This window comes from Sesamum indicum, linkage group LG3 (genome assembly GCF_026168435.1).
Source record: "Sesamum indicum cultivar Baizhima isolate 11 linkage group LG3, ASM2616843v1, whole genome shotgun sequence".
Taxonomy (NCBI): Eukaryota; Viridiplantae; Streptophyta; class Magnoliopsida; order Lamiales; family Pedaliaceae; genus Sesamum; species Sesamum indicum.
This window is the reverse complement of record NC_142659.1, coordinates 1005475-1029914: the sequence shown is the minus strand read 5'-3', so window position 1 is coordinate 1029914 and position 24440 is coordinate 1005475. Positions and strand designations below refer to the sequence as shown.

General features: G+C 34.2%; 3 protein-coding genes across 9 annotated transcripts; 2 read left to right on the top strand and 1 right to left on the bottom strand.

Moving 5' to 3' along the window:
• Positions 1-217: 217 nt before the first annotated feature.
• On the bottom strand, positions 218-5619 carry LOC105156920 (putative serine/threonine-protein kinase At1g54610). Of its 4 annotated transcripts, XR_016064665.1 has the most exons (10): positions 5289-5617; positions 4443-5040; positions 4057-4341; positions 3606-3923; positions 2786-3013; positions 2417-2517; positions 2106-2223; positions 1004-1413; positions 637-735; positions 218-496 (listed from the first exon to the last, which is right to left on the bottom strand). XR_016064665.1 is itself a non-coding variant. In XM_011073181.3 (8 exons), the coding sequence occupies exons 2-8, from the start codon at positions 4860-4862 to the stop codon at positions 1108-1110; spliced, it is 1755 nt and encodes a 584-aa protein (XP_011071483.1). In that variant the 5' UTR covers positions 4863-5040; positions 5289-5619; the 3' UTR covers positions 851-1107. The 4 variants fall into 4 exon arrangements, 2 of the variants coding, with proteins under 2 accessions (XP_011071483.1, XP_011071482.1); XR_016064664.1 differs by having other exon boundaries at positions 218-735; XM_011073181.3 differs by lacking the exons at positions 218-496; positions 637-735 and having other exon boundaries at positions 851-1413; positions 3606-3902; positions 5289-5619.
• Positions 5620-12424: 6805 nt separating this feature from the next.
• On the top strand, positions 12425-17299 carry LOC105156918 (uncharacterized). 4 transcript variants are annotated; one of them, XR_016064442.1, is made up of 9 exons: positions 12425-12818; positions 13587-13699; positions 13996-14168; positions 15134-15227; positions 15610-15721; positions 15809-15897; positions 16039-16189; positions 16286-16515; positions 17052-17299. XR_016064442.1 is itself a non-coding variant. In XM_088878245.1 (8 exons), the coding sequence occupies exons 1-8, from the start codon at positions 12599-12601 to the stop codon at positions 16390-16392; spliced, it is 1059 nt and encodes a 352-aa protein (XP_088734371.1). In that variant the 5' UTR covers positions 12425-12598; the 3' UTR covers positions 16393-16745. The 4 variants fall into 4 exon arrangements, 1 of the variants encoding a protein (XP_088734371.1); XR_016064443.1 differs by having other exon boundaries at positions 12716-12855; XR_016064444.1 differs by having other exon boundaries at positions 12756-12874.
• A 2128-nt stretch (positions 17300-19427) lies between these two features.
• On the top strand, positions 19428-23574 carry LOC105156917 (putative serine/threonine-protein kinase At1g54610). The gene is made up of 7 exons (XM_011073178.3): positions 19428-20341; positions 20446-20730; positions 20849-21166; positions 21665-21892; positions 22070-22170; positions 22550-22667; positions 22936-23574. The coding sequence occupies exons 1-7, from the start codon at positions 19943-19945 to the stop codon at positions 23239-23241; spliced, it is 1755 nt and encodes a 584-aa protein (XP_011071480.1). The 5' UTR covers positions 19428-19942; the 3' UTR covers positions 23242-23574.
• Positions 23575-24440: the final 866 nt, after the last annotated feature.

Here is a 24440-nt window from a genome sequence, read left to right as displayed (position 1 = left end):
CCTTTCATTCTGGCAGAGTTGGGCCAATGGGCTAATCTTAACATGGTATGGGCTTTACTCAATTAAAGTACATTGTGGTCCGAATTGGGGAGGAGGGTTCCATATTAGCATAAATATATACAAGTTATGGAGAGCTTAAGCCAATCAAATGAAATTTTAGTTGGAGCTTATCTTGAGGAAAAATAGATTAAAATTAAAGAAAAAGAGACGAAAAATAGGAGAAAACGACACGTTCCAAGATTTTTAATGCACCATCGATCAAATCATATTTGATCAAAGAACGATGAACAATGAGCATCTAGCATACGCACCTGATGCACTGTAGTATAACCCAAAGAGACATTAATATTGTTCCGAGGGGAAGGGTGGACTTCGCTCGATAAATAATTACAACCATCCATGTACAATGGACCCCACTTGAATCCCGGTGACTGTGATTGTCACCAGACTCACAAGTCCTGGGACATTCTAACAAGAGTCCACTATAGGCTATGATCTGAAAATTTTGAAGGAAAGGGCATAACCTATCACAACTTTGTCCATAACACACAGATCTTTGGAGTATCAAGGTCCAAAGGGTGATCAGGAAACCATACAGCGGTTGATGAAAGAAAAGCAAGGTTCAAATTAACATACTTTTTGATTTACGTGCCGGTTAATGAGTCAAGGGCTGTTCATAAATGCAGATGCAGCCCAGAAATCAGCTTAGTTATACCAGTTTATGGGCATCAATCTCTGCAATCATAAATAAACATGAATAGCAGAAACATAAACGAGTTGCTACGTACGAGAAATGAATTCACAAATGCAACAATAAACTTACATATGAACGGATAGGAAAAGGCAATGATTGAGTTTAACTCTTAATTTTAATGCTTCATTAATGATATCGTAGTTTGTCACGAGAAGGAAGAAAAAATGTGACTTTTAACATACATAAGAATGTTTCAATGATTCCAAAAAAATATTAGAAACAAGGGATCCCGAACGGAAGATATTTTACCTCGTAAACAGTTTGATAGTTTCCTGGATCAGACATAAGACACAGACTTGCAGTGTTTGCACCTCCATGCGTTCATCTGGCAGCACGTATAGGATGATGGTATATTACATGTTATCATTATCGTTGTTCCTGGTGGGATTCTTATCTTTGCGATAATCCTTCTTTGATGGCTTTGATTTTCTTCTTGGAGCGCCAACAGCAGAGGGATCAACCAATGGGCCAGACCAAGTTTGAATCGGCTCTTTGGCATATGAGAAATTCATGGAGGTGAATGGTACATCAGGAGGATCAAAGGTTGGATCAATGTGATGTGAAGATCCCAAAGGATAACCGATTCCTCCATCCTGGTGAGGAGGAGGGAACTTTTCACTTTTGCTCTTTGCATTTGCATGGGTAATGAGGCGCCGTCTCTGTTTCACAAGAGGCAAAAGTAAGCATCTATATATCAATATAACACTGCCTTGTTTAATGTAAGTCTTTTCTCATCCATTTTCAATGGGAAAAAATAATGTCATCTGATTGTTGTAAATGGTGGTTAATAGAACCACTTTCATCCCCAAACTAATATGCACTAGAAAATCTTTCGAGTAGGTATAAGGGACAAATACCCCAAAACATCAAGATGTCACAAATGCTTACTCTCCTAATAGTAAGCTATCTCATTGGGCATTTCATTTTCGTATAACAGCATATCGTTTACTTCAATATTCCTCGTATCCTGCAAAGTATAAGTATCTTCTCCTAAGATCAACAATCATATCCCTTCCAAAGTAATTTTTGAAGTTCTGTTTCCATGAAAATATGATGGTATGAAATGCTTTGAAAATCATCATGGATAGTGGGAATGTAACATAAACATTGATCTAACAAACAAATAGAAGAAGTGTCTCCCTTGCTGAACGATGACAAGGAAAGTGAAGAATAACAATCTTTCTCAACAAGCAAGAAGAGTTTCAGAAACAAGATATTCCAGAAAGACATAGCAGTGTTCCGAAAAGTGCACTTAATGTGTTCTTCTGAAAGCAATCATAGGAGGATATGAGGGTGACAATAAGAGCAATAGACAAATATAGCTCTGAGTGAAGCATATCCAGAGACATACATCAATATTGGCTTGCAGCTCAGCATTGGCTTCTGGAGCAGGGAGTGCCCGCATTCCCCGATCACGTGTTCGTGTTTTCTTCACAACATCAGCTTGAGCTTTACCAGCAGCTCGTAACCTGCAATCACATAACTTATCAGGTTCTAACAGAAATGTTAAAAATTGCCATGATATATCATCCAACTATAACTAGGAAGCAAAATAAACAGCCAAATAGTGTGAAAGCATGCCCAATGCGTTCAACTGAATCTAAAAAAGTAACTGCTATAGAGATATACAAGGCTATATAGGTGCAGAATTATTTCCCAAACCTTCGAGCTTCTTCATCACGACGCTTAGCATCCATCTCCTTGCTTGGTGGATACTTTGGAAGGCTAGAAGGATCACATGCATAAGGCTTGGTAGTGAAGAACTGTAATAGAAAAAGATAGATAACCCATAATCCTTGAGACGTTATATAAAAAAATTTAAACAAAATCCGGAAGGTGCAGTGTCAGAGTGTAAGACAATGGACAAAGGTGGGCAGAACACATTTACATATACACATGCAAAAAAAGGACAATATTCCAGGAAGATGCAAATACACAGTGCTCAAAGAGTTGCGGACACAAATATATAAGGAATCTGGCTCTTGATGTTATTGAGGCAGGAAGATTGAGGGAGCAGGAAATAGAGCTTACTTCGCTCTTTAGCGCAGCTGTTGCAGTTTGACGCTCACTTGGGTCAATTGCAAGTAGCGTATCAATTAAAGACAATGCTGATGGTGGAAAATCTTTAAATGTCTCTTTTATGCATCTTTTATATGATTGTTGGGGTTTGAATATGGTTGCATGAGGAAGCCTCGACTTTTTCCAGTATTCTTCTGATGGAGAACCGCATAGCTTGAAAATCCTGTGCAGCTGTTCCACCTACACGCCGTTTATACTATTCAGTTGCCACTTATAGAGATGTAAGTTAACCTCAAAAACTTTCCACCGAAACAAGGAAGCCTCAAAATTTAACCCAAAAGACTACACATGAAGAATCCAGCAATGCAAGATGACAAGTATACATGTTAGCCTTTACACCATAATTTAGTACTATGAAAACAAAGAAACCAAAGAACAGGCAGTTTGAGTGATCCAAGACAATGTAGAGGTTCACGTGCTCCCAAATGTGCTATATTCACCGTTATGTTGCAATACTATATAAACAGCTTAACATCATCAAATCATCTTTGTCACACTTCATATATGCTAACTACTTAGTAAATACAACAATATATCAGCAGTTTCATCAAGAGAGCTAATCACCACTGATCCATGTGAAAAAAGGGGTCAAAGAGCAACATGCTGCTCCAAACATACAAATATTGTTTCAGACACATCCAGCCTTCACAAACTTCAGAAATGGAAGGCAGGACCATCATTTTCAGAAACAAATCAATCTACACAGGTGATCAGATAACAAAAGTACCAAACCAGTTGTAAAGGGTCTAAATCTAACAAGTATAAGATATACCTCTGTCCTCCCAGTCATGATGGGTTTCCCTGCAAATAGCTCAGCTAAAATGCACCCAGCGCTCCACAAGTCCACACCTACACCATACTCAGTGGCACCAAGAAGCAGTTCCGGTGGCCTATACCAAAGAGTAACCACACGACTAGTCATGGGCTGCCTGTTATTAGGATCAAAGGTGGAAGCCAAACCAAAATCAGCAATCTTAAGGACCCCTCCGTCATCAATAAGGAGATTTGACCCCTTAATATCACGATGCAACACGTGGCGATTGTGGCAGTGCTCGAGACCAGACAATAGCTGATGCATGTAGCATTTAACCTATCATATCAATCAAGCTATGCTAACATAAGAAAAACGTCAAAGACTTACCGGCAAAAGCTTTAGGAACTAGACCCCAGCAATCAATAACAAAGAGAAAAAGAAACTAAATTAACAAGAGCAGAATCCCCACCTGAGGCTCAGTAAACTTGATTCCGGGGCTTGAAGCAAGGCCAGCCAAATCATGCTCCATATAATCAAAAACCAGGTACAGACTACAAGACATTCTTGATGTCACCAATCCTTGCAATTTCACAACATTTGGATGATCCAAGCGGCGCAAAATCAAAATCTCCCTAGCCATAAACCTCACACTCTCTGGTTCCAGATTATCAAATCTAACCTTCTTTAGAGCAACAATCTTTCCTGTTATGGCATCTCTAGCTTTATACACATTACTATAAGTACCTTGCCCAATCTACAACACAACCACAAAGAACAAAAGAGTTCAGAACAGATTAGGGCATAATGAACTAACATAAAAAAGTAAAAACGGGACCTAAACCAATAACCTCTTGCCTTATCAATTTTTTCAAATGAATCGGCACGACGAGGCGTCCACCCATTGATTGCCTCGCCTGCCACAGCAGAGAGCCAAGACGGCCATCCAGCAGCTACTTGCTCACCATGGATGTGCTTAGTGGGATTACTTAACCTTGGATTTGGTCTAGATCTTCTTCTCTCACCTCTTGGTCGTCGTGCATTCTCATCCTTCCTCTCCTCTTCCTTCTGTTCCCCACCATTCTGGATTTCACCAACACCTCCCCCACCATTGTCCTTGTTCTCCGATTTACTTACTGAGTCAACTACTGCTTTCTCTCTCCTCCCTGATGACACAGACAAATCTCTCTCCCCACCCTTACCTCCCCCCTTTCCAACTACAACATCACCACTAGGAGGCCCAGTGGATTGAATCTCTTTCCCAAAAACACACCCCATTTCTCAATATCCCAAAACCTCATTTCTCACCACATAGCACACTCTTGCACCTCATTCAAAGCCCACCAAATATCACCAATCCGAAGCTGTTTTCGCAGGAAAATTTGGAGCACCACAGCACACCAAAAGATGAGCAACCCAGGCAGATCAATCAAACAGACCTTACTAAGTGTACCACCTGAAGAAATTGAATAGCAGAGGACAAGGAAATTCAAATTTAAGCAATAACAACAAATGGGCTGTAGTTAATCAACCAAATAAATGCGAAGACGTGCGTTTCACAACGACTTAATCAACAAACCAACAATCTTGTACAACTGTGAACAAAAAAACCCTAGGTTTACTGCCAAAAGAAGCACAAGCAGCAATAATTGAAAGCCCACAAATCAAGGAAGCCAAGAATAACAAGGTAACAAGCCAACATACCTACAAAAAGCAAAGACAATCGCACAACAGTACAAAATACTAGTAATAGATTTTGGTTGCCGCCTTCCTTTTTTTCAGCTTCTTTTTCTTGTTGGATTGAAGAAAAAGATCAAAACAGTGAAGTAAAGAACGCAAAGTTGAATTCCCACTTCCCACTTTGGTCAAAAGAAAAAAAGAATTGTTTTGTGTTGGAGTGGAAAAATGTGAGTGGGGAAAATGATCAAACAGCAGATCTGTGCTTGTGAGTGTACGATTTTCACATACTTTCCCCAAATAAAATAAAAATTCTTTGAGAGAGAGAAAAACCTCTAGTTCTAGAGAGAGAAAAAGATTGTGCTCACATAGAGAAGAAATTGAAAAATGTTTTACTTGCACTGTTGCAACTCACAAGAATTTCATTTTCTTTTTTCCAATAATTGTTTTATTTGTTAATTTTTTATAATTTGTTACATTTAAACTCAAAAATATTAAATGACCATATCGTGTTACTTTCCACACTCACAAACGACGGTTAATGACACCGCTTCACCATTTTTTTCTAAGTCAAAAATACTTTTCAACCGATATATAACTAAACTTATTCAACTTCTAAAATATATATAAATTGATAAATCATTTTTCATTCCTTTTTTTTAATGTAATATATTAATTTCTATATTTACTCTTATTTTTAATAATCATTAAAAAGCGCAAAAAAATATTTATTATATCTACGCAAGAACGGCTAGTACATATAGAAAAAGTTATTTGTTCACAAACAACGGTTAGCAACATCGCAACACCTATTTTTAAATATAATATTATACTCCTATTTAGATAATTTAAAAAATTAATTCTAATTATTTTTTATTACAAAAGTGATCCCTCGTCATTTCAACCCCACTACACCAATTTATTTGTTGTATTGATAATAGCTTAAGTTGATTTTCTTTTTCTTTTTTTTTTCAAATGTGATTCGTTGAATTTACATATTTTATTTTTATTATGATATATTTTAAAATATAAAAATTATTTGTTATATGTACACATGGACAGTGTGTCACAATACCTAATTTTATCGAAAAAAACACAAAAGGTGGTTACAGATTTCTTTTATAAAATAAAATAATTCGTTACACATTTTTGTTAAAAAATATATCTTTTTTTTTCCCAAATTTGTGGTTATTTTTTATTAGCAAATTATGATTACAACATATGCTTATACTTTATTTCATTTTAATAATTAAAATCTAAAAAATTATGTGGAATGCATTAAAGCAGAATAATTGTCTTTTATAAGATTTGGTGAAGGAAAAAATAATAATTTAATTTATTTTTCAATTATTGATTATTTAAAATTAATTTATATTGTGTTCGACTAAAAAAAGAAAATGACAGTAACAATTAACATATAAATTATTGATTGTATAGCTTTTTGGAAAAGAAATGCATACTTTAACATCCACGTAAAGTACATCTTACCCTATCTTAATGTCTTTTTCTGTTTTTTTCTCTTTTCTAATATACTTATTTATGTGACGCGATCAATGTCTTATTTTAAGAGTTGTTATTCGTTTCGACTCATATGAATTTTATAATTTTGTTCTATAGACGTGCACCTAGTTGAAGTTTTTGGGACTTATAACCCGTCCAAGCTCCTTGTTTGTAATCGATGTAGGATGTTTGTTTATATTATGAGCCACACAAACAAAAAGTTTGAAATGAGTATATGGGTTTGTGATGCTGATGCCAAATGACGTGGCGTGCAACACGATCAGTGCCTTATCGCTCGAGGTATTATCCAGTTTGATTTCGTATTAATCTCCCAATTTTATCCTTTAAAAAGAATTGAGAGGAAGAAGTATTGAAAAGTTGCTTTTCCAGGTTCAATAATCAGTAGCAGAGCTGAGGTTACGAGTTCAATTTTCATGAAAATTGAAATATTAGCCTTTAAAAAAGCAATAATTATTATCATCGCCGGATCAAGAAACGTAGCCTCAAGATATTGTGTAATTTAACGATATTACTGGTACAGTTTTCAATAATTATAATTTTTTTGTAGAGTAAAAAATGAATCCCACACCAAAAATTCAAATATATATATTTGGTGAGAAAAAAATACATGGAACCCTCTTGTAATATCGCAAATAAGCAAATTACCCCCTTATGAAAAAATAAATAGCGATTACCCCTCTGTATTTTTTAAAATATAATAACTTATCCCTTTATGATTTTTAAAATGAAGCAATTTACCTCCCTGTATAAGGAGATAAATTGCTTCATTTTAAAAAGTACAGGGGGGTAAATTGCTAAATTTTTTCATAGGGGAGTAATGTGCTCATTTTCAATATCACAATGAAATAAATTGCTATTCACCCTGTTTGGTTAATTTATCACTATCATTTAATTTCTTTTCACCCACTCCAAGCAAACACATAATTAATGAAATAATGTACTTCCAAAATGCCTTGCAAAAATGACACTTGAAAATGAAGCATTTTGTGGTACATAAATCAACAAAAACTTGGAGGGGGGGTGAAGAATTTCAAGAATATTTAAAGGCAAGCATGCAAGACTCTCATCAATATGCTTCTAAAAAATCTAACCATATGGAGTATACATTTGATAATGATAGTGCATGTACTAGCTACTTAGTAGTCAAGAAGATTGCTTCTTGTTATATATATATATATATATATTGATCAACTGTCTTTATTGTTTTGGTACACACTTTTAATGTGAATTTAAATTTTAGTCGACACGTTTGGTAAAATTGAACGTATGATTTTGACATGTAGTTGTTCCCTGATGGATCAGGGTTCTGGTTTTTTGCTGGCTCAAAGCATAGTACCTTGAATTATATAAAAAATAAGTCACTGTATAAGTTTAGGCGTAATCCTTTCTGATCAGTCTCTATTTTTTCATATTTGTACAACAAAATAAAAGGATAAATTACAACGGTCTTCCCTGAGGTTTGACATAATTACGAATACTAGTCGTTGTTTGAAAAATTATAAATATCCCCTGATATTTGATGAAATTATGTAATTTTTGGATGGATGAAATTGTCAATTATGCCCTTACTATAATTTTTTAAGAAGAATAAAAAATCATAAAAAAAAATTAGATGATGTGGATGAAAAAATTTGAAAAATTATAAAAAGAAGGGGTTAAATACACTTTGCACTCCTGTACTATGCATAAAATGCATTTACACCCCTAAACTATAAAACATAACAAAGATGGTCCCTCATTATATACACTAATTTTTGACGAAAATGCGCTTATTATTTACACCACTAAAATATCTCTACTGCATCATTCTCCTAAATATCATCTAAATTATTATAATTTTTTTTATTTATAATAAATACTATCCAAAAATTTATAATTTATATATTGAACATAGAATCTGTATAAACTCCATAAATTTTATAATTTTTATATTTTTTATATAATTGGTAAAAAAATTATATATTTTTGCCTGTATTTTTATATATATTGAATTTTTGTTTATAAATAAATTATCAATACAAAATTTAAAATATTACATCAAACATGTATATACTGTAACATGTGGAAATCTATAATATAATTAATAAATAATTTTTTATATTTTTTAAGTAATGATATGATATATTTTTATTATGTGGATATGTAATTGAATAGAAATTTATAAGTGATATAACATACTTTTTCTATAATGTTATATGCATTATTGGCACGTATTTACATGTACTATTTAACATAATTTATTTATTTTATAAAATATATTTGCATATATTGAGCTTATAAATATTTTTTGTGTTTCGTAATTTATAAAAAATTATAAATTATAAATATTATTTTTAAAATAAAATATGAGAAATTTTAAATCACTAAAATAGTTTGGGGAGATATTTTAATAAAACATATTTTAGGAAGTAGAATAAAAAAGTATAGGGGTAAGTGAAGGGCATTTTTATCATATCAATGCCAAATTATTTTGTTAGGGGTATTTTTGTTACCTTTCATACTTTAGGGGTGTAAATGAGATAAAATGCACAGTTCAGGGTGCAAAGTGTATTTAACAAAGTGCACAGTTCAGTCAATAAAATTTTTTTAAAATAAATAAAATTATAATTCTTAGTCCATAAGGACATTTTGGTCAGTTCACCATAAAAAAATCATTCCTAATGGAGACTAATGGAATATGCTAATTGTTAGATGATCGTTAAAATTAGAGAATTATTAGTAATTTTTTCAAACAACAAGAGGGTATTCCTAATTATGTGAAACCTCAGGAAAAGTCATCGTAATTTACATAAAATAAAAATTGACTTTATTTAGGTTTTTATTTTACAATGATGTAGTTATTATCTTGTTTTTATAAGGAAATAAACATTGGACTATTTTTTTGTTATTATTATTATTATTTCTTTTTCTTTTATTCCCATATTTGTGTAATGACTATTTAAAATAAATCTTAATCAATTAAACGAATTATTATTCATAATTGCTCGTATATTATGAAATTATTACTAAAAATTCAGGGACTAAATTACTAAACTCCTAAATTATATTTAAAAAAAAAGTATTCATACTATACACGTTTTTTTCCCCTTGATATTATTTTATAATACGAAACAAAAACTCAAATTTATCAACTTAATAATATATACTATAGAAAACTATTAGTTAACGAGTCTGATAAGGTCGTCCATGTAAATCTGTACTCATATAAATTATCAGTCGGCGAATCATATATAATACCATTATAAACGCATTAATCCAATTATTCACACCTCAGATGGGAAGTATAAAAAAATTCCCATTAGTTAGCTAACATTGACATATTGACACAATTTGTCTTAAAATGTGGTGTCTATGTGAAGACATAGAATTCAAACTCAAGTAATTCAAGGATAAAATTAAGAAAGTTGGATATCGTTATTCCGGGTTTTGCCAATCCCATTTTTCAACCACAAATTGAGGAGATGACAAAGATGTGGAATCATAACAGGAGTATTGAGTTGTTGAGGTAGGTAAAAGCTTGCTCCTGACTGGACATATAATCATAGCCAATCATGGGATTGGGCATCTGTGTGTTTGGGCAGCAGGTGTATCATGAACAACTAATCAACAATAATTACTAAGAACAAAACATTAATTAAGTTTAAGGTGTGGGAAATAATTAGGAATTGTGATTATTGCATTTGGAGTGTGTCTAATTTCAAGTTCGTATAATAACTTTTTTCTTTCTTCTTTTTCTACAATTCTTAACATTCGAAACTGTTTCAAATGATTTATATCTTTAATAGTATGGAGCCCATTGCGGACTCCACATTATTTATGATGCGGATCACTCAAAATTGATCATTTTTTTAGGTGTAGGAAATAATTAAGACTTGTGATTATTGTATTTGGAGCGCCACTAATTTCAAGTTTTTTTTATTTTTTGGTAATTTTTAACGTGGTTTAGGTGATCTGTACCTTTGCTGGTGTAGATCCCACATCATTTGTAGTGCGGATCACTCAAGATTGATCATTTTTTTTTTTGGTGTAGGAAATAATTAAGAACTGTGATTATTGTATTTGGATCGCGAGTAATTTCCAGTTTTATTTATTTTTTCTTTTTTGTAATTCTTAATGTGGTTTAAGTAATTTATACCTTTGATGGTGTGGAGCCCACAAAAGACCCCACATGGTTTACCGTATTGATGACTCAGGATTGACCAATTTCATGAGCTTAAGTTTTATCAAAGTTTCAAAAATTGAGGTTAGAAAAGTATGTATCTTACTGTTCACACATCATATGTATAGATACTTGTTTTATTATATGTGAATTCTTTGTAATTAGTTTTTTCTTTTTTTTAGGTAATGAGCAATGAGATTATATTAATAGAGAAAACCAGCACTGCGAGTCTCCAAATGCATCAACAAAACACTAACCTGCCTCAGACAATAGCACGGACAACACCAACACTAACACTAACATACAAACAACAATAACACAGACAACACTAAAGCACAACCCCCAACTAACATAGTACATAGGCCCAAGAGAAAACACCACAAATGACATTGCTACTATCTAAACAATCTATCAGGATCCCAAATAACTCAACACAATGACCTAGAAAACCAATAGATGACACAGCTAAACTTGGAGCATACCCAATTTCAACTTAGCTCTAGCTTCTTGATACTGTTCCAAAAACATCATACCCATGATTATCTTTTTTTTTGCTGCATTTATTCGCGTGGCTGCTTGAGGGTGATTCGATGCAAACTTCGGTTCGATTGGCTAAACCGAGCTTGGGCTACTGACGTCTTATGGGTTGCTCGCAGATGGAGAGGCAAACACTATGTTTCTACGGCCTACCGCGCTCATTTGGCCTCGTGTGTATACCATATCTGGCGTGAGCGCAACATTAGGCGATTTGATGGAGTACATAGAGATACAAGCATTGTGGGTGCGCTGATGGTTCGAGATGTGCAACAGATGATTCTTAGTGTAGAATTACCTACTGCTATTAGCACTTGTGCGCTTTACCGCTTATACCGGATTCCTTAGCCTGTCGAGAAAATCACTTAGATTAAGCAAGTTGTATTGTACTATTGCACTTTTTTTACTAAATAAAAATTACCTTTACTGAAAAAAAAAAAAAAAGTGAAACAAAAAAGGCAAGATACTACAAAACTTAAAGGTTGGGCGATTGAATGTTAAATAAATAAAAAAAGATTGGGGACAAAATGCAAAATTCCTCGTATGTTGGGGGTGTCTACTATTAACTTTTTACAAGAATACCTTACATTACAATAAGCACATTTCTCAATACTTTATAACTTTTAGCTTATTTTAGCTTAGTTCAAGAGAAACATAGGCAAAAACTGTATTTTTAAGTACCCTTATTTAACTTAATTTAAGCTATAATTTAAAAAACATTTAATTTTACATTCTTGTAAACACCCCCTATTCATGTTATTATTTTGCGGCATCAAACTATAAAAACCCACAACACTTCTTAATTTAATTTAATTTTTATTTAACTCCTTTTATTATTTAATCAAGGACCAAAATGCAAAATTTCAAAACTTGAAGGGGAAAACAGAAAATAACCATATAGTTTGTGGGGCTAAAACTGAATTTCACCCTCTAAATTGGGAAGGAAGCACTTTCACAACGGCCACTGCAGTCTCTCACCAAAAAGCTTCAGTCTCTGCAGTTTCACTGCCTGCAATTCATCGCAGTTCCCAGCAAAATAACCGCTTAAAGCAAAATCAAGGAGAAATTTCATCTATTTCTTGTTTCTCTCTCATTAATCACTACCCCAATCTGAATTGGGGAAATGGGCACAACCAAATTCGGCATTGCGAGCTGCGCTGAATTCGTGGGAAGTTCTCAGAAGGTGAATTCTGCTTGTTTAAGCTACCCCAGTTTAGGTTATTCATCTCTTTCGTTTGCGGGGAGATTCGGTTCCGCTGCATTCAGGCGAAGTCGTTCTACAGTGGCGTTAAGGGCGTCTTTTACTCCGGTTTCTGTCAGAGTTAGTGCTTCCTCCGCCACCGGTATTGGTCTCTCTCTCGCTAACGCACGCAGAAGCAGGTTTCTGTGTGTTTTCTTGGTACTTATAAGAACTTATTTGGAATTTTGGGTCTCTTTAAATCTTGTGAAAATTATATGTGGAAGAGTGTGTACATGGGTATTCTGTTGTGATCATGGCATTATATTGTTACTTTGGTAGTTGTGATTTTTGATTAAATCTTTGGGTTATTGCACTTATATCTGTCAAAATGCGAAATTACCCAAAGTTTTGAAATTTCGCTCACACCCTCTCAAGAAATTCTTTCTTTACACCCGATACTTTTGTTAAGGTTTGTACAAAAAAGATTAATGCTAAGAAAACAAATTACAGAAATTACAAATCTATGTATATTTATAAAGGGATATAATATACTTATGTGGAGCGAGGTATTATGTAATTTTTTTTCTTTCTAATTTTAGCATTTTTTGTCCAAAATGTAACAGAAGGAGGTGAGCTGTAAATAGTGAATTTTCAAAGGGGTGGGTATAATTTTGAAACTTCTTTGGGTGAAAGTATAAGCTCGCATTTTCAGATGGAGTGAAAGTGTAATTAACCCTAAATTTTAATCAGAATTTTATGTGTAAGTGAATATTGATGCAGAATTCTACAGTTTTTGTTTATGTATGACCTCGTTTTATATTGTATTTAGTTTCTGTTTGTTTCTATAATATGTGTTTCTGTTTCTATATAACTATTTGACTATACGGTGTCAGTTAAATTCATTCAGTTAATGAAGTTCATCGTGGTGAAGGTATGCCTAACGGCGAATTGGAAGCTTCATCTACGAGGGTGATTGGAGCTAGTGACTTGTTGATTGTGGGGCCAGGCGTTCTAGGACGCATAGTGGCTGAAATCTGGCTAAAGGTACTTTTGTCCCAGAAATTTTTTGAATCAACTCATCTGCTATCTATCTACTTAAAGATTTAACATGATATAATAGATGAAGATGAATGTTGTAGTGAAGATGTCTAGTTAGAGAACATTTATTATTTGTGAGTTCTTGGTGGCAACAAATTTTTGAATAATATTTGAGAATAGGCTATTCCTTTGAGCTTTTCACTGTTATAAGTGCTAAATGCCTTTTTGCAATTGTATTTTGTGTATGTGAAAGTGGATGTGTATCTTTAACCAGATACAATGTGAATGTTTTACTGGTACAGGAGCATCCAGGTTCTCAAGTTTACGGGCAGACCTTGACAAGCGATCACCACAATGAGTTAATAGAATTGGGGATTAGTCCATGTCTTAAGGGAACCCAGGTGGCTCATAAGTTCCCTTATGTGATTTTCTGTGCCCCTCCATCCCGAAATTCAGATTATCCTGGTGAAGTCAGGTATACCTAAGAATACATTCCTACATAACCTCTTTAAAGCATATCTGAAGTTCATATCTTGTTCTGCTATTAGCATGCCATATGTTTTGGCGGCTTCCTGGCAATTATGCAGAGGAACAATTTTGTTTTCTTGGAAAAATTGACATCTATACACTTAGACTTTTAAAGAACCTTTGCTATTCTAGTCGTTTAAGGTCCAGTGCCTCGGAAAAATCTTGAAAAATGGCTGGAACGATTGGAGAATAGATGCCTTCTTGAGTGCCTACCTAAGTCAAATTGAGTCTTCCTGGCATGGGGCCACTGGTTCAGCTAAGTAATATACTTGCAGGAGTCACTTGCGGCTACAGCCCTGTAGATTTCATTAATAAAGCTCTTGTTATATTAAATTGTGGCCTTGCTTGTTTGAAGCGCCCTCCAAATGCTTATGTTTGTTCTTTATGGAAACTATGAAATACAGTTTCGTCCAAGGATTGAGTTTCAGCACAGAGTAGGAAAGTGTAAAATGCATGAGAAGGTATTCCATCATTTTACAGGTGTAATGTTTTCCATCTTCAGTTTGAACACAAGGAAGCAAATGAAAGGGAATGGAGAGGAAGGGAAGCGATGGAAACTGTTATTTTAAGGCCCGTATAACTGGTTCACTGATGGGTGCTGATGACTATATCTTTTTATTTATTCTTTTTGGGGCCTGGTTGGCAAGCGAATTAAAATTTACTTTTGCCTTGAGTTGAGGAGTTAATTGCTTTAGAATTTGATTAGTATCATGCTATGGCATGAAAAGTGCATGTGGAAAATGTTTATGCTTGCAATAGGTTGAGATTTCCATACGTCTTGCTTACAAAAAACTTTCTGTTTACCATTTCTAGGGAAAAAAAAGAGTTTCCATTACCTTAATACTTTAATTTATGGATTAGATAGTAAAAGTGAGTGCTCGTTCTTTTCACTGTGTAAATTGCATAATCTAGGGAAGCTACTTTAAAATGGAACGGTGAAGGCTCTTTCCTGTTTACTTCAAGCTCCGCTACCTATGACTGCAGTGACAATGGATACTGTGACGAGGTACATATCTCATCTGCAGTTTGACAAGTTTCTGTTGGTAACACCGTTAATTTTTTTCTACTTACAACTTAAAGGGAGGTTTTACTTGCTGGAAAACTACAGAAAAGCGCTTTTCAGCTTCTGGCTCCAAAAAAGAACTTTTGAAGAGTTTGGGATACCAGCTTTTGGCCTAAAAGCGCTTTTTCAGCTGTTTCAAAAGTAGAAGCTGGCATCCCAAACACTTTTAAAGTGCTTTATGAGAGTCAAAAGCTGAAAAACGCTTTTCTAAAGCGCTCACAAAACACTCCCTCAGTATGGGTACATGAAATGCTTATCTTCTCTTCAATCTGAAACTTCCATTGTTACTCTACTGTTTATTGATGAGTTGTTCTTTGCTTTGCAGGACACTCCAGTAGTACCAGTTGGGAGGAGCCCTAGGACAGATAAATTGCTTAATGTGGAGAAAGTAGTGTTGGAGGCTGATGGTTGCATTCTTAGATTGGCTGGGCTTTACATATCCTTTTTATATAAAACTGATCTCTGACAGACACTTTGAAGTTGGAAATGAGTCATACGAACAAATTTGCTTAACTTGCAGTACAAAGCAGGTAGAGGTGCCCATACATACTGGTTGAAGCAAGGCAGTGTTGATATTCGGCCTGATCACATCCTTAATCTAATACATTATGAGGTGATGCTTGCTACTAGATTCACTAACCTCTTCTGCCCCCCTCTCTATCTAAATATAAATTACCTTATTATTGCCATGCTTTATAATCTGGGAAGATTTATATACAAATTGAATTAATGCAACGGTTTGTTAATTATGCAGGATGCAGCTTCACTTGCAATTTCCATCTTAAAAAGGAAACTCCATGGGCGGATCTTTCTTGGCTGTGATAATAACCCTTTATCCAGGAAGGAAGTGATGGAATTGGTTAACAAAAGTGGAAAATATAATCAGAAATTCGAGGGTTTTACGGGTTAGGTTTTCCTTGTCTAGGAGTATAATTAATTTGAAGTTTGAGTACTTTGGTTAAGGTCTCATAGGAACTCCCTGTTTCAACTTATTTTTACAGGAACAACTGGTCCTCTGGGTAAGAAATTAAACAACTCCAAAACTCGTGCAGAGCTGGGATGGGAGCCAAAATATCCCAGCTTTGCGCAGTTCCTTGAGTCTCTTTGAGAAACTTTGTGTGATCAACCTCATTGCCCGAGATGTTTTTGAAGCAAGTGGCATATAGTCATCAATCATACCTGAAGTATTCCCTCAGGCGGCCTCATTATCTTTGCCTCATTATGATGATAGGTAAATCATCGATGATCCCACGTTCATTGTGAGAATTGTTTGCACTAATTCATACACTCTCCATGATTTAGCATTCTGGATTTGTTAACCCTTAGTGATATAATTGAAATTCTTGACCTCAAAACTACACAAACACAAGCAGTCGGGGGGCAAGAGACGCTGTGTGGAATTTCAATAATGCAACTGAATAACATATTTGGAGTAAACTTGTAGCTTCTTTTATTCAAGAAGGTGCTTCTGTTCTCATTTATTCATGCTTGTTAGAGGATTTAACTATCAGAATCTGCAAATTAGCAAAATACGCAAAGTTTTGGGAAAAACATTTGAGTCATTGAGAACTTGAATTTGATTGTTCTTCATGCAATTTTCATCCCCTCTGCAGTAAGTGACAATCACCATTGTTATCAGATGCACTGACTCCTGCCCAAACTGCATTTTGTATTGTGTATGGTATAAATTGATGACCGATAAATGTACATTTAGATACCGAATGGAGTTACTGATAATAATTGTATTGTGTCAATGTTCAATGATAGGTGAGAGTACGGTGAAAGATCTTTGATCACATTTTGGTGCCACACCGAGGTAGAGGTAGACCAACGTGTAATTTCATTTGCTTCCCGCTTTAAATCATAATTTAGTTTAAATATATTTTTAAATTTTCAAAAAGCGTCACATGTCAATCAGGCATTGGCTACAGTATGTGTGAGAACAACAATACGATTGGCAAAAGGTGGAGAATATGTATGCAAGTCTTGAAGAAAAAGAAATACTTAAAGATAAATGCTACAATTTATTTAATTAGTCTTCTTATGTTAGAAAAATCATAAAACCACTGTATATGGAATCCAACAAACAATATAATCTAGAAAAATTTGTACTCCATTTAACTCTGTTGTTGATCAATACTTTGCACATAAAGTGCCTTAATTGCAACATGCAAACATAATCATATTTTCATGGAGGAAAATTGTGTTTTTTCTTTTGTCCTGAGGGTGGAAAAGTGCCTTTTCGAGTGATTTTTCAGGGTACAATTTGCATGAGCAAATATATATTTGAGTGATTTTAAATGAGGAAAACAAAATCTATAACTTTAATTTAATTAAGTAGTAGTATATATAAACATAATATGAATGACTAATAAAAATAAATGTGTTGAGCACTTTATTTCTATGGGTCGGCTCAAAATGTTTGTGATGGAGAGAGGCATCCACCTCTTTTGGTTTCGTCTTCAGCGACTTCTCACCTGTCCTTGTCTGTGGTCCGTTGCTGAGTTTGAAAATTGGGGGAGAAAGAAGAAGTTGGTGCTCAATTTTGAGAAATAGGGAATAGAATTGTTGGTTTGTACGTTTTTTTTTAATAAAAATTGTATTATAATAAAAGTATAGAAAATATATATGCATTAAATTATTAAAATACTTGCACATATGTATGTATGATCATTCAACCATCATTAACTACTATTATTATTATTATGATCTTTAGATTAATTTATAGGAATCACTAAATTTTGACATAAATTTATAAGTAACAAAATAGATGGATATTATGTATCTTGATAGAAATATAAAACTCACAAATAGATAAAAAATCATAAGTTAATTGTTACAAATAAATATTAAAATATAACATAAAATTTATTTGTGTTATATTAAATAATTATTTAAAAAAATAATAAAATATACTAAATTATTGATTAAGCTTGTTTGTGTATAAAAATTAAATGTATAAATAAAAGTATCATAGTTTATTACTATTTAAAATAGAATATATGATATTAATTAATAATTATAATATATGATCAATTTTTAATATAAATTTGATATAAAGTATTGAATATGAAATTAAATATATAAAAATTTTAAAAATAAAAATATTTATAAAAAATTTAAAAAAATAGAAAAAGGCTCCCGAGCTAATGAACAAAGAAAATTGATCTCGAGCTCAAAATCGAGCCAATCTCCTAAAATTTGATATAATTATAATATCTCTTTATTATTTAAAAAATTATAAATACCTCCTTAAGTTTAATATTTGTCTAACGAAAAGCCGATTTCGCTATCCAGAAGATTTCTATCGAATTTTACGGTCAAGGAACCAAAATGATTCTTTTAAATTATGACTTATAATTTTGATATATTTTTTAGAATGTTTTAGAATATTTTTTATGACTAATATTTTCTATGAATTATTTATTTTATCCACCCTTAATTTTTATCTTTTACAATTTTTTAATTGCTCTTATTTTTTAAAAAAATTTAACAAGTATAAAGTAGTAATGTCCACCTCATTGTATAGATGCTACATAATTATTTTTCATTTAACGGGAGTGTTCATAATTTTTTAAATAATGAGAAGGTATTATTATGTTGAATGGGTAGGTGGCTATAATTTATTCTTTAATACTAGGGATAATTACACTTTCCTTCATGAGGTTTGATGTAATTATATTTAAACCTCCTGTGATTTGAAAAATTACAACTAGCACATTGAGGTTTGCTTTTCTCTATCAAATAAGTCATTCTGTTAGTTAAAATAAGAAATAATTTTTTTTTATATTTATCCCGAATTGATATATTACATGTCAAATAAATTTTTTTATGATCAAATTATTCTTATACGTATTCGTACATTAATGCATTTGAGGAGGTATATTTTCACCTTTATAAGGGTATTTAGTAAGAACAAAATTATTTAACCTACAACTAGCCAGTAATAAATCAGTTGAGGGTAAGTATCAATTTTCATGTAACATTTTTTTAATATTAACAAATTGAATGAATTTTCACCAACGTGTGACTTATTTGTTAGACGAAAGCAAACCTCAAAAGTATCAGATGTAATTTTATAAAAATATATATATATATATATATAATTATACCAAATTTTAGGAGACAAGAGAGTAATTATTCCTTAATATTGATAGATAAGAGAAAAAGAAAGAAAAAGAAAAAAGAGGAACTCCCAAGAAAACGCAAAAAGCGTAACAAAGCAATCGATAATCTATACTGTACATGGGCTTTGCTTTTCATATTTCATGTAGCTCATTTTTTGACCACCAGAAATCGTGGGCTTTCACAAAATCATGATTGCTGTTTCTGCTTTCGTGGGCATTAAAGCTAGGGTTCTTCTGCCATTATACTTCCAAGATTCTTGCTTGACACTGTTAATTGTACTCTTAAGTGTTTATTGCACCTCATTTAGTTTTATTTGCTCAATGTAAAGTTAATTTCTTCTGCATTCTGTTGTTAAAGTTCGGATTTTGAGTAAAAGATTGTTATTTGATTTATTCGCTCTTGAGTGATAGTAGTTTTATGTATGCTTGTCTCGCATAACCGTTGGTTTTATTTTTCGTTATTGGTGGGTTTGTGACTGACTGGCAAGATTATGCTATGTAGTGAGAAATGAGGGGTAGGATTGTTGAGAGATGGGGTGTGTTTTTGGGAGAGAAATTTCACCATCTGGGCCGCATAATGGCAATGCCGTAGTTGGAAATGGCAGAGGCCAGGGAGGAGAGAGAGAGTTTGCTGTGGAGTCAGGGAGGAGCCCGAAAATAGTTGGTGGTTCAGTGAGTACGGGAGAGGAGGTTGATGGTGAAGTTCAGAATGGTGGGAATAGTGAGGAGGAACAGAAGGATGGGAACATGAGGCGATCAAGAAACGAGAAGAGGAGGTCGAGGCTGAATCCTAGGTTAAGTAATCCCCCTAAGCATATTCATGGTGAGCAAGTTGCTGCTGGGTGGCCGCCTTGGCTTGTGGCAGTTGCAGGAGAGGCTATCCGAGGGTGGATTCCTCGTCGGGCTGATACATTTGAAAAGCTTGACAAGGCAAGTGGGTTTGATTCGTCATTGTCGTTTTTGTTTGTTTGGATGATTTGATGTTGTGTTTCAGTTGCTTATTATTTGGTTTTCGTTTTTTTGCTGCCTGTTAGGTTGGGCAAGGAACTTATAGTAATGTGTATAAAGCTAGAGACACTATAACAGGAAAGATTGTTGCACTAAAGAAGGTTAGATTTGACAATTTGGAGCCGGAGAGCGTGAGGTTTATGGCTAGGGAGATTTTGATTTTGCGACGTTTGGATCATCCAAATGTGGTGAAATTGCAAGGATTAGTGACATCAAGGATGTCATCTAGTTTGTATTTGGTGTTTGATTACATGGAACATGATTTGGCTGGCCTTGCATCGAGCCCTGGAATAAAGTTCACAGAGCCTCAGGTGACATGTTTTTTTTTTTTGGGTTTGTTTTAAATATGTTATTAGGCCTAGTCCCTGAATTTTTCTCTTGAACATTTGTGAGTTTGTCCTTACTTTAACACTTTGATTAATTTTGTAGGTAAAATGCTATGTACATCAGCTACTGTCTGGTCTTGAACATTGTCACAATCGCTATGTGTTGCATCGTGATATTAAGGGGTCCAATCTCCTAATTGATGATGAAGGAGTTCTTAAGATTGCTGATTTTGGATTGGCGTCCTTCTTTGACCCAAACAATAAGCAACCGATGACTAGTCGTGTGGTTACTCTTTGGTATAGGCCTCCGGAGCTGCTTCTTGGTGCCACTGAATATGGTGTAGGTGTGGACTTGTGGAGTGCTGGGTGCATTTTGGCTGAGCTATTTGCTGGGAAGCCCATCATGACGGGGCGGACAGAGGTAAATTTTATTCTACTCGAACTCTTTATGACCACCTACTTTTACTTTATAGTAACAGTAATAGTATAACGTGCTATTATTGTACGTGATAAGTGATGTACTCTTCAATATGGCCCTTCCCAACCATCTTAGTGTGCCTAATGTAAAAATGGTGATATATTATCCCGTAGTTGGCTATATCTTCAGATGTCTGGGTCTGTATGAAGCAGAAGTTATTGTTAATCGTAATTGGATGTTTTTTGATTAAGTAGTTTTACATGGCTTATGAATGAATAGGAATGCTCTATTTACCTTTCACAACACATTGAAAATGTATAAAGAATTGTCATGATTGGTGTTGACCATGAGTTCAACTCTTATTCTGTTAGTCCCTTTTGTTGGGTGAATTTGCAGCCTGCTTGATACTGAATGTTCAGAGCTGCTGCCAATAACATATTTGCATAACAACCTGATTTGTAGCATAAATGTACTTGATAAAACACTATTTGTTGTGCTCAGGTGGAACAGCTGCACCGGATCTTTAAGCTATGTGGTTCTCCATCCGAAGAATATTGGAAAAAGTCGAAGCTTCCTCATGCAACTATATTCAAGCCCCAGCAAGCATACAAAAGATGTATAGCAGAGACATTCAAGGATTTCCCGCCATCATCACTGCCTTTAATCGAGACTCTGCTTGCAATTGACCCTGCTGATAGGCAAACTGCTACAGCTGCATTGAGAAGCGAAGTATGTGTGTGTATATATGTGCTTCTAACATAGGAAACCCTCTCTCCGACATTCCTGTTTCTGTTATGTAATAAGTCCGTGTTTACAATTTGCTATGCAGTAGGTTCTAAGTAGTCATTTTTATTTATGATTATAACTGATTATCAAATTGAAATATATGGCTTTGTTCTCTCTCAGTTCTTCACGACCAAACCGTATGCGTGTGACCCTTCCAGCCTTCCGAAGTATCCACCAAGTAAGGAGATGGATGCTAAGCGTCGGGATGAAGAAGCAAGAAGGTATGGAAGTGAGCTTATTTTTACCTTTACTCCTGATTTCTCACCAGGTTGAGGTAATGGTATGATGAGCCTGTATGTTGTAAGCAAGTTATGCATTTTTCTTCATTTTTTGTCGGTGGGAGAAAAATGAAACAATTAATGCTGTGAATGGATGGATCCTGATAATCGAAACTGTTAGAATAAGTGCAAACTATATGGTTAGGATTTAGGGTAGGGGAGAAATTGGTGGGAAATAAATTCTACACGAATCCTTCTGGACATGATGAACAAACATGAGTTTTGGAAAATTTTTCTGGAACACATTTTTCTGAAATCAGATGGCAGTCCAGTTGCAGCGCACATGTCCCTGGAATATCTGATATGAGTCGCACAATTTCAGGTTACGAGCTACAAGTAAAACACGCGGTGATGTTGTCAAGAAAACACGGACACGCCATCGTGCAATCCGAGGAATCCCAGCCCTTGAAGCCAATGCGCCGCTACGGGCCAATCTTGATGTATGTTATTTAAAATTCAGCAGTCAAAAGCATCTTTATTTGTTGGTTTTTCGTATTGTGAACTTGAAATTTAATGACTATCTACTAAATATAGATCTATTCTACTTTATCCGTGATTAGTTTAGCTACATATTTACAGAATCTCTGCCTACAACCTTTATAAAAATGTTTCTGCCCTTTTGGATGTACAAGTCTTTTTGTCCAACGATGTGCTTCTGTTATGGATGTACAGACTTATAACAACTAATTTGTACTCCCCCTGAAACAGAGGCAACGACTAATCACCCATGCAAATGCAAAGAGCAAAAGCGAGAAATTTCCTCCTCCTCACGAAGATGGGGGACTCATTCATCCTTCCGGATCTCCACATTTCGTCGATCCAGCATTTGATCCTCCTGACATCCCATTCAGCTCCATGAACTTCTCATACTCCAAAGAACCCATCCAAACCTGGTCAGGCCCGTTGGCGGACCCTGCTGGTGTCGGCGCTTCAAGAAGAAACTTGAAGCCATCAAAGAAGGATAATTGGAAAGATAATCGCTATGTCTTGAACAAGCATCAAGATAACATGTAAGATAACATTATCCCGCTCTTCACAAGATTGAAATTTGCTCATACTCAAGCTGGGAAAATATTGAGTTACTTTAGTTGTAACATTCTTTCGCCGGTATTACTGCTTCCTTGTCTTTCATATTTCTTGGGATGGTTTTGTAAATGCTAAAAGTTTTCTTCCTTCCATTGGAAAACAGTAAACTAGATCTAGGTATTACATTGAGAAAAGTTGTCTTGGTGTTGTATTGGTTTGTCCATACGTAAGTCATGTTGCATTCAGATAGGAACATATTTTTTTTGTATCCAAACAGGCCTTATACATGTTTATTTCTAATTCATGATTTTGCCACCATAAGACTGTTCATGGCTGCACCGTTTCTTGTTGCACTGTGATGCATTTGGTTCCACTGAGAAGGCTATGGTATGCTGTTTGCTCTCCACCTTGGTGCATTTGGTGTGCCTATAAATCTTCACTCTCTTTACTTTATATATTGATAATATTGAGGTTAGATCGAAATATACAAACACTATTTATCTTTTGCAAAATTACAGCTACATCTCCTCAGGTTATTGTTGTAATTATAACCACATTTTCTATTCAAAGGCAAAACTTATACAAATACCCCTAAAAACGAAACTATACTAACACCCTACATGAGGTGTAGTTATAATTTTGTAAAAGACATGAGGTGTTTGTGTAATTTGACCTAACCTCACGGAATGTTAATGTAATTTATCGTATATATAAAGAGGGCAACAATATCGACAATCCTAACTTGCAATCCCTGCTACATTATGTTCGAGATTTTGTATTTAACCATCGAGTATATCAAGCATCTGATATATCCAGTAAAAACGTATAAGGGTAGTTTAAAAATTTGTTTGTCCCTACATAATTATGAGCGACAAGTATACTAATCATCCATGCAACTAAACACACATTAATAAAATTGTATTCTTGATAAAATTAGCTAAATAAATCCATTATTGACCAATAAATAATTGTTAGGTGAACACCAACCATCCCCCACTCTTTAAACAAAAAATTAAAAGAGTATGCAAACTAATGTATGTTTGTTAAAATAATATATACAACTTCAATATTAATATACACCTAACTCCATCCACACTTAGTCCTCCACCATATATTTTTATCAGGTTAATTATATTTAGACCCCTCTTAAAATGTGAAATTGCATTTTTCTTGAAAGAAGTTTTAAA

Bases quoted from the DNA above. Each gene is read 5' to 3' on its own strand.
- LOC105156920 (XM_011073180.3), bottom strand. From the start codon at position 4,862: ATGGGGTGTGTTTTTGGGAAAGAGATTCAATCCACTGGGCCTCCTAGT. The intron at 3,924-4,056 runs GTGGGGATTCTG...TTGATATGATAG, and splicing joins TCAAGTTTACTGAGCCTCAG to GTTAAATGCTACATGCATCA. The intron at 2,224-2,416 runs GTTTGGGAAATA...ATGTGATTGCAG, and splicing joins CGTGATGAAGAAGCTCGAAG to GTTACGAGCTGCTGGTAAAG.
- LOC105156918 (XM_088878245.1), top strand. From the start codon at position 12,599: ATGGGCACAACCAAATTCGGCATTGCGAGCTGCGCTGAATTCGTGGGA. The intron at 14,169-15,133 runs GTATACCTAAGA...TGCATAATCTAG, and splicing joins GATTATCCTGGTGAAGTCAG to GGAAGCTACTTTAAAATGGA. The intron at 15,722-15,808 runs TATCCTTTTTAT...ACTTGCAGTACA, and splicing joins TAGATTGGCTGGGCTTTACA to AAGCAGGTAGAGGTGCCCAT.
- LOC105156917 (XM_011073178.3), top strand. From the start codon at position 19,943: ATGGGGTGTGTTTTTGGGAGAGAAATTTCACCATCTGGGCCGCATAAT. The intron at 21,167-21,664 runs GTAAATTTTATT...TGTTGTGCTCAG, and splicing joins TCATGACGGGGCGGACAGAG to GTGGAACAGCTGCACCGGAT. The intron at 22,171-22,549 runs GTATGGAAGTGA...GCACAATTTCAG, and splicing joins CGGGATGAAGAAGCAAGAAG to GTTACGAGCTACAAGTAAAA.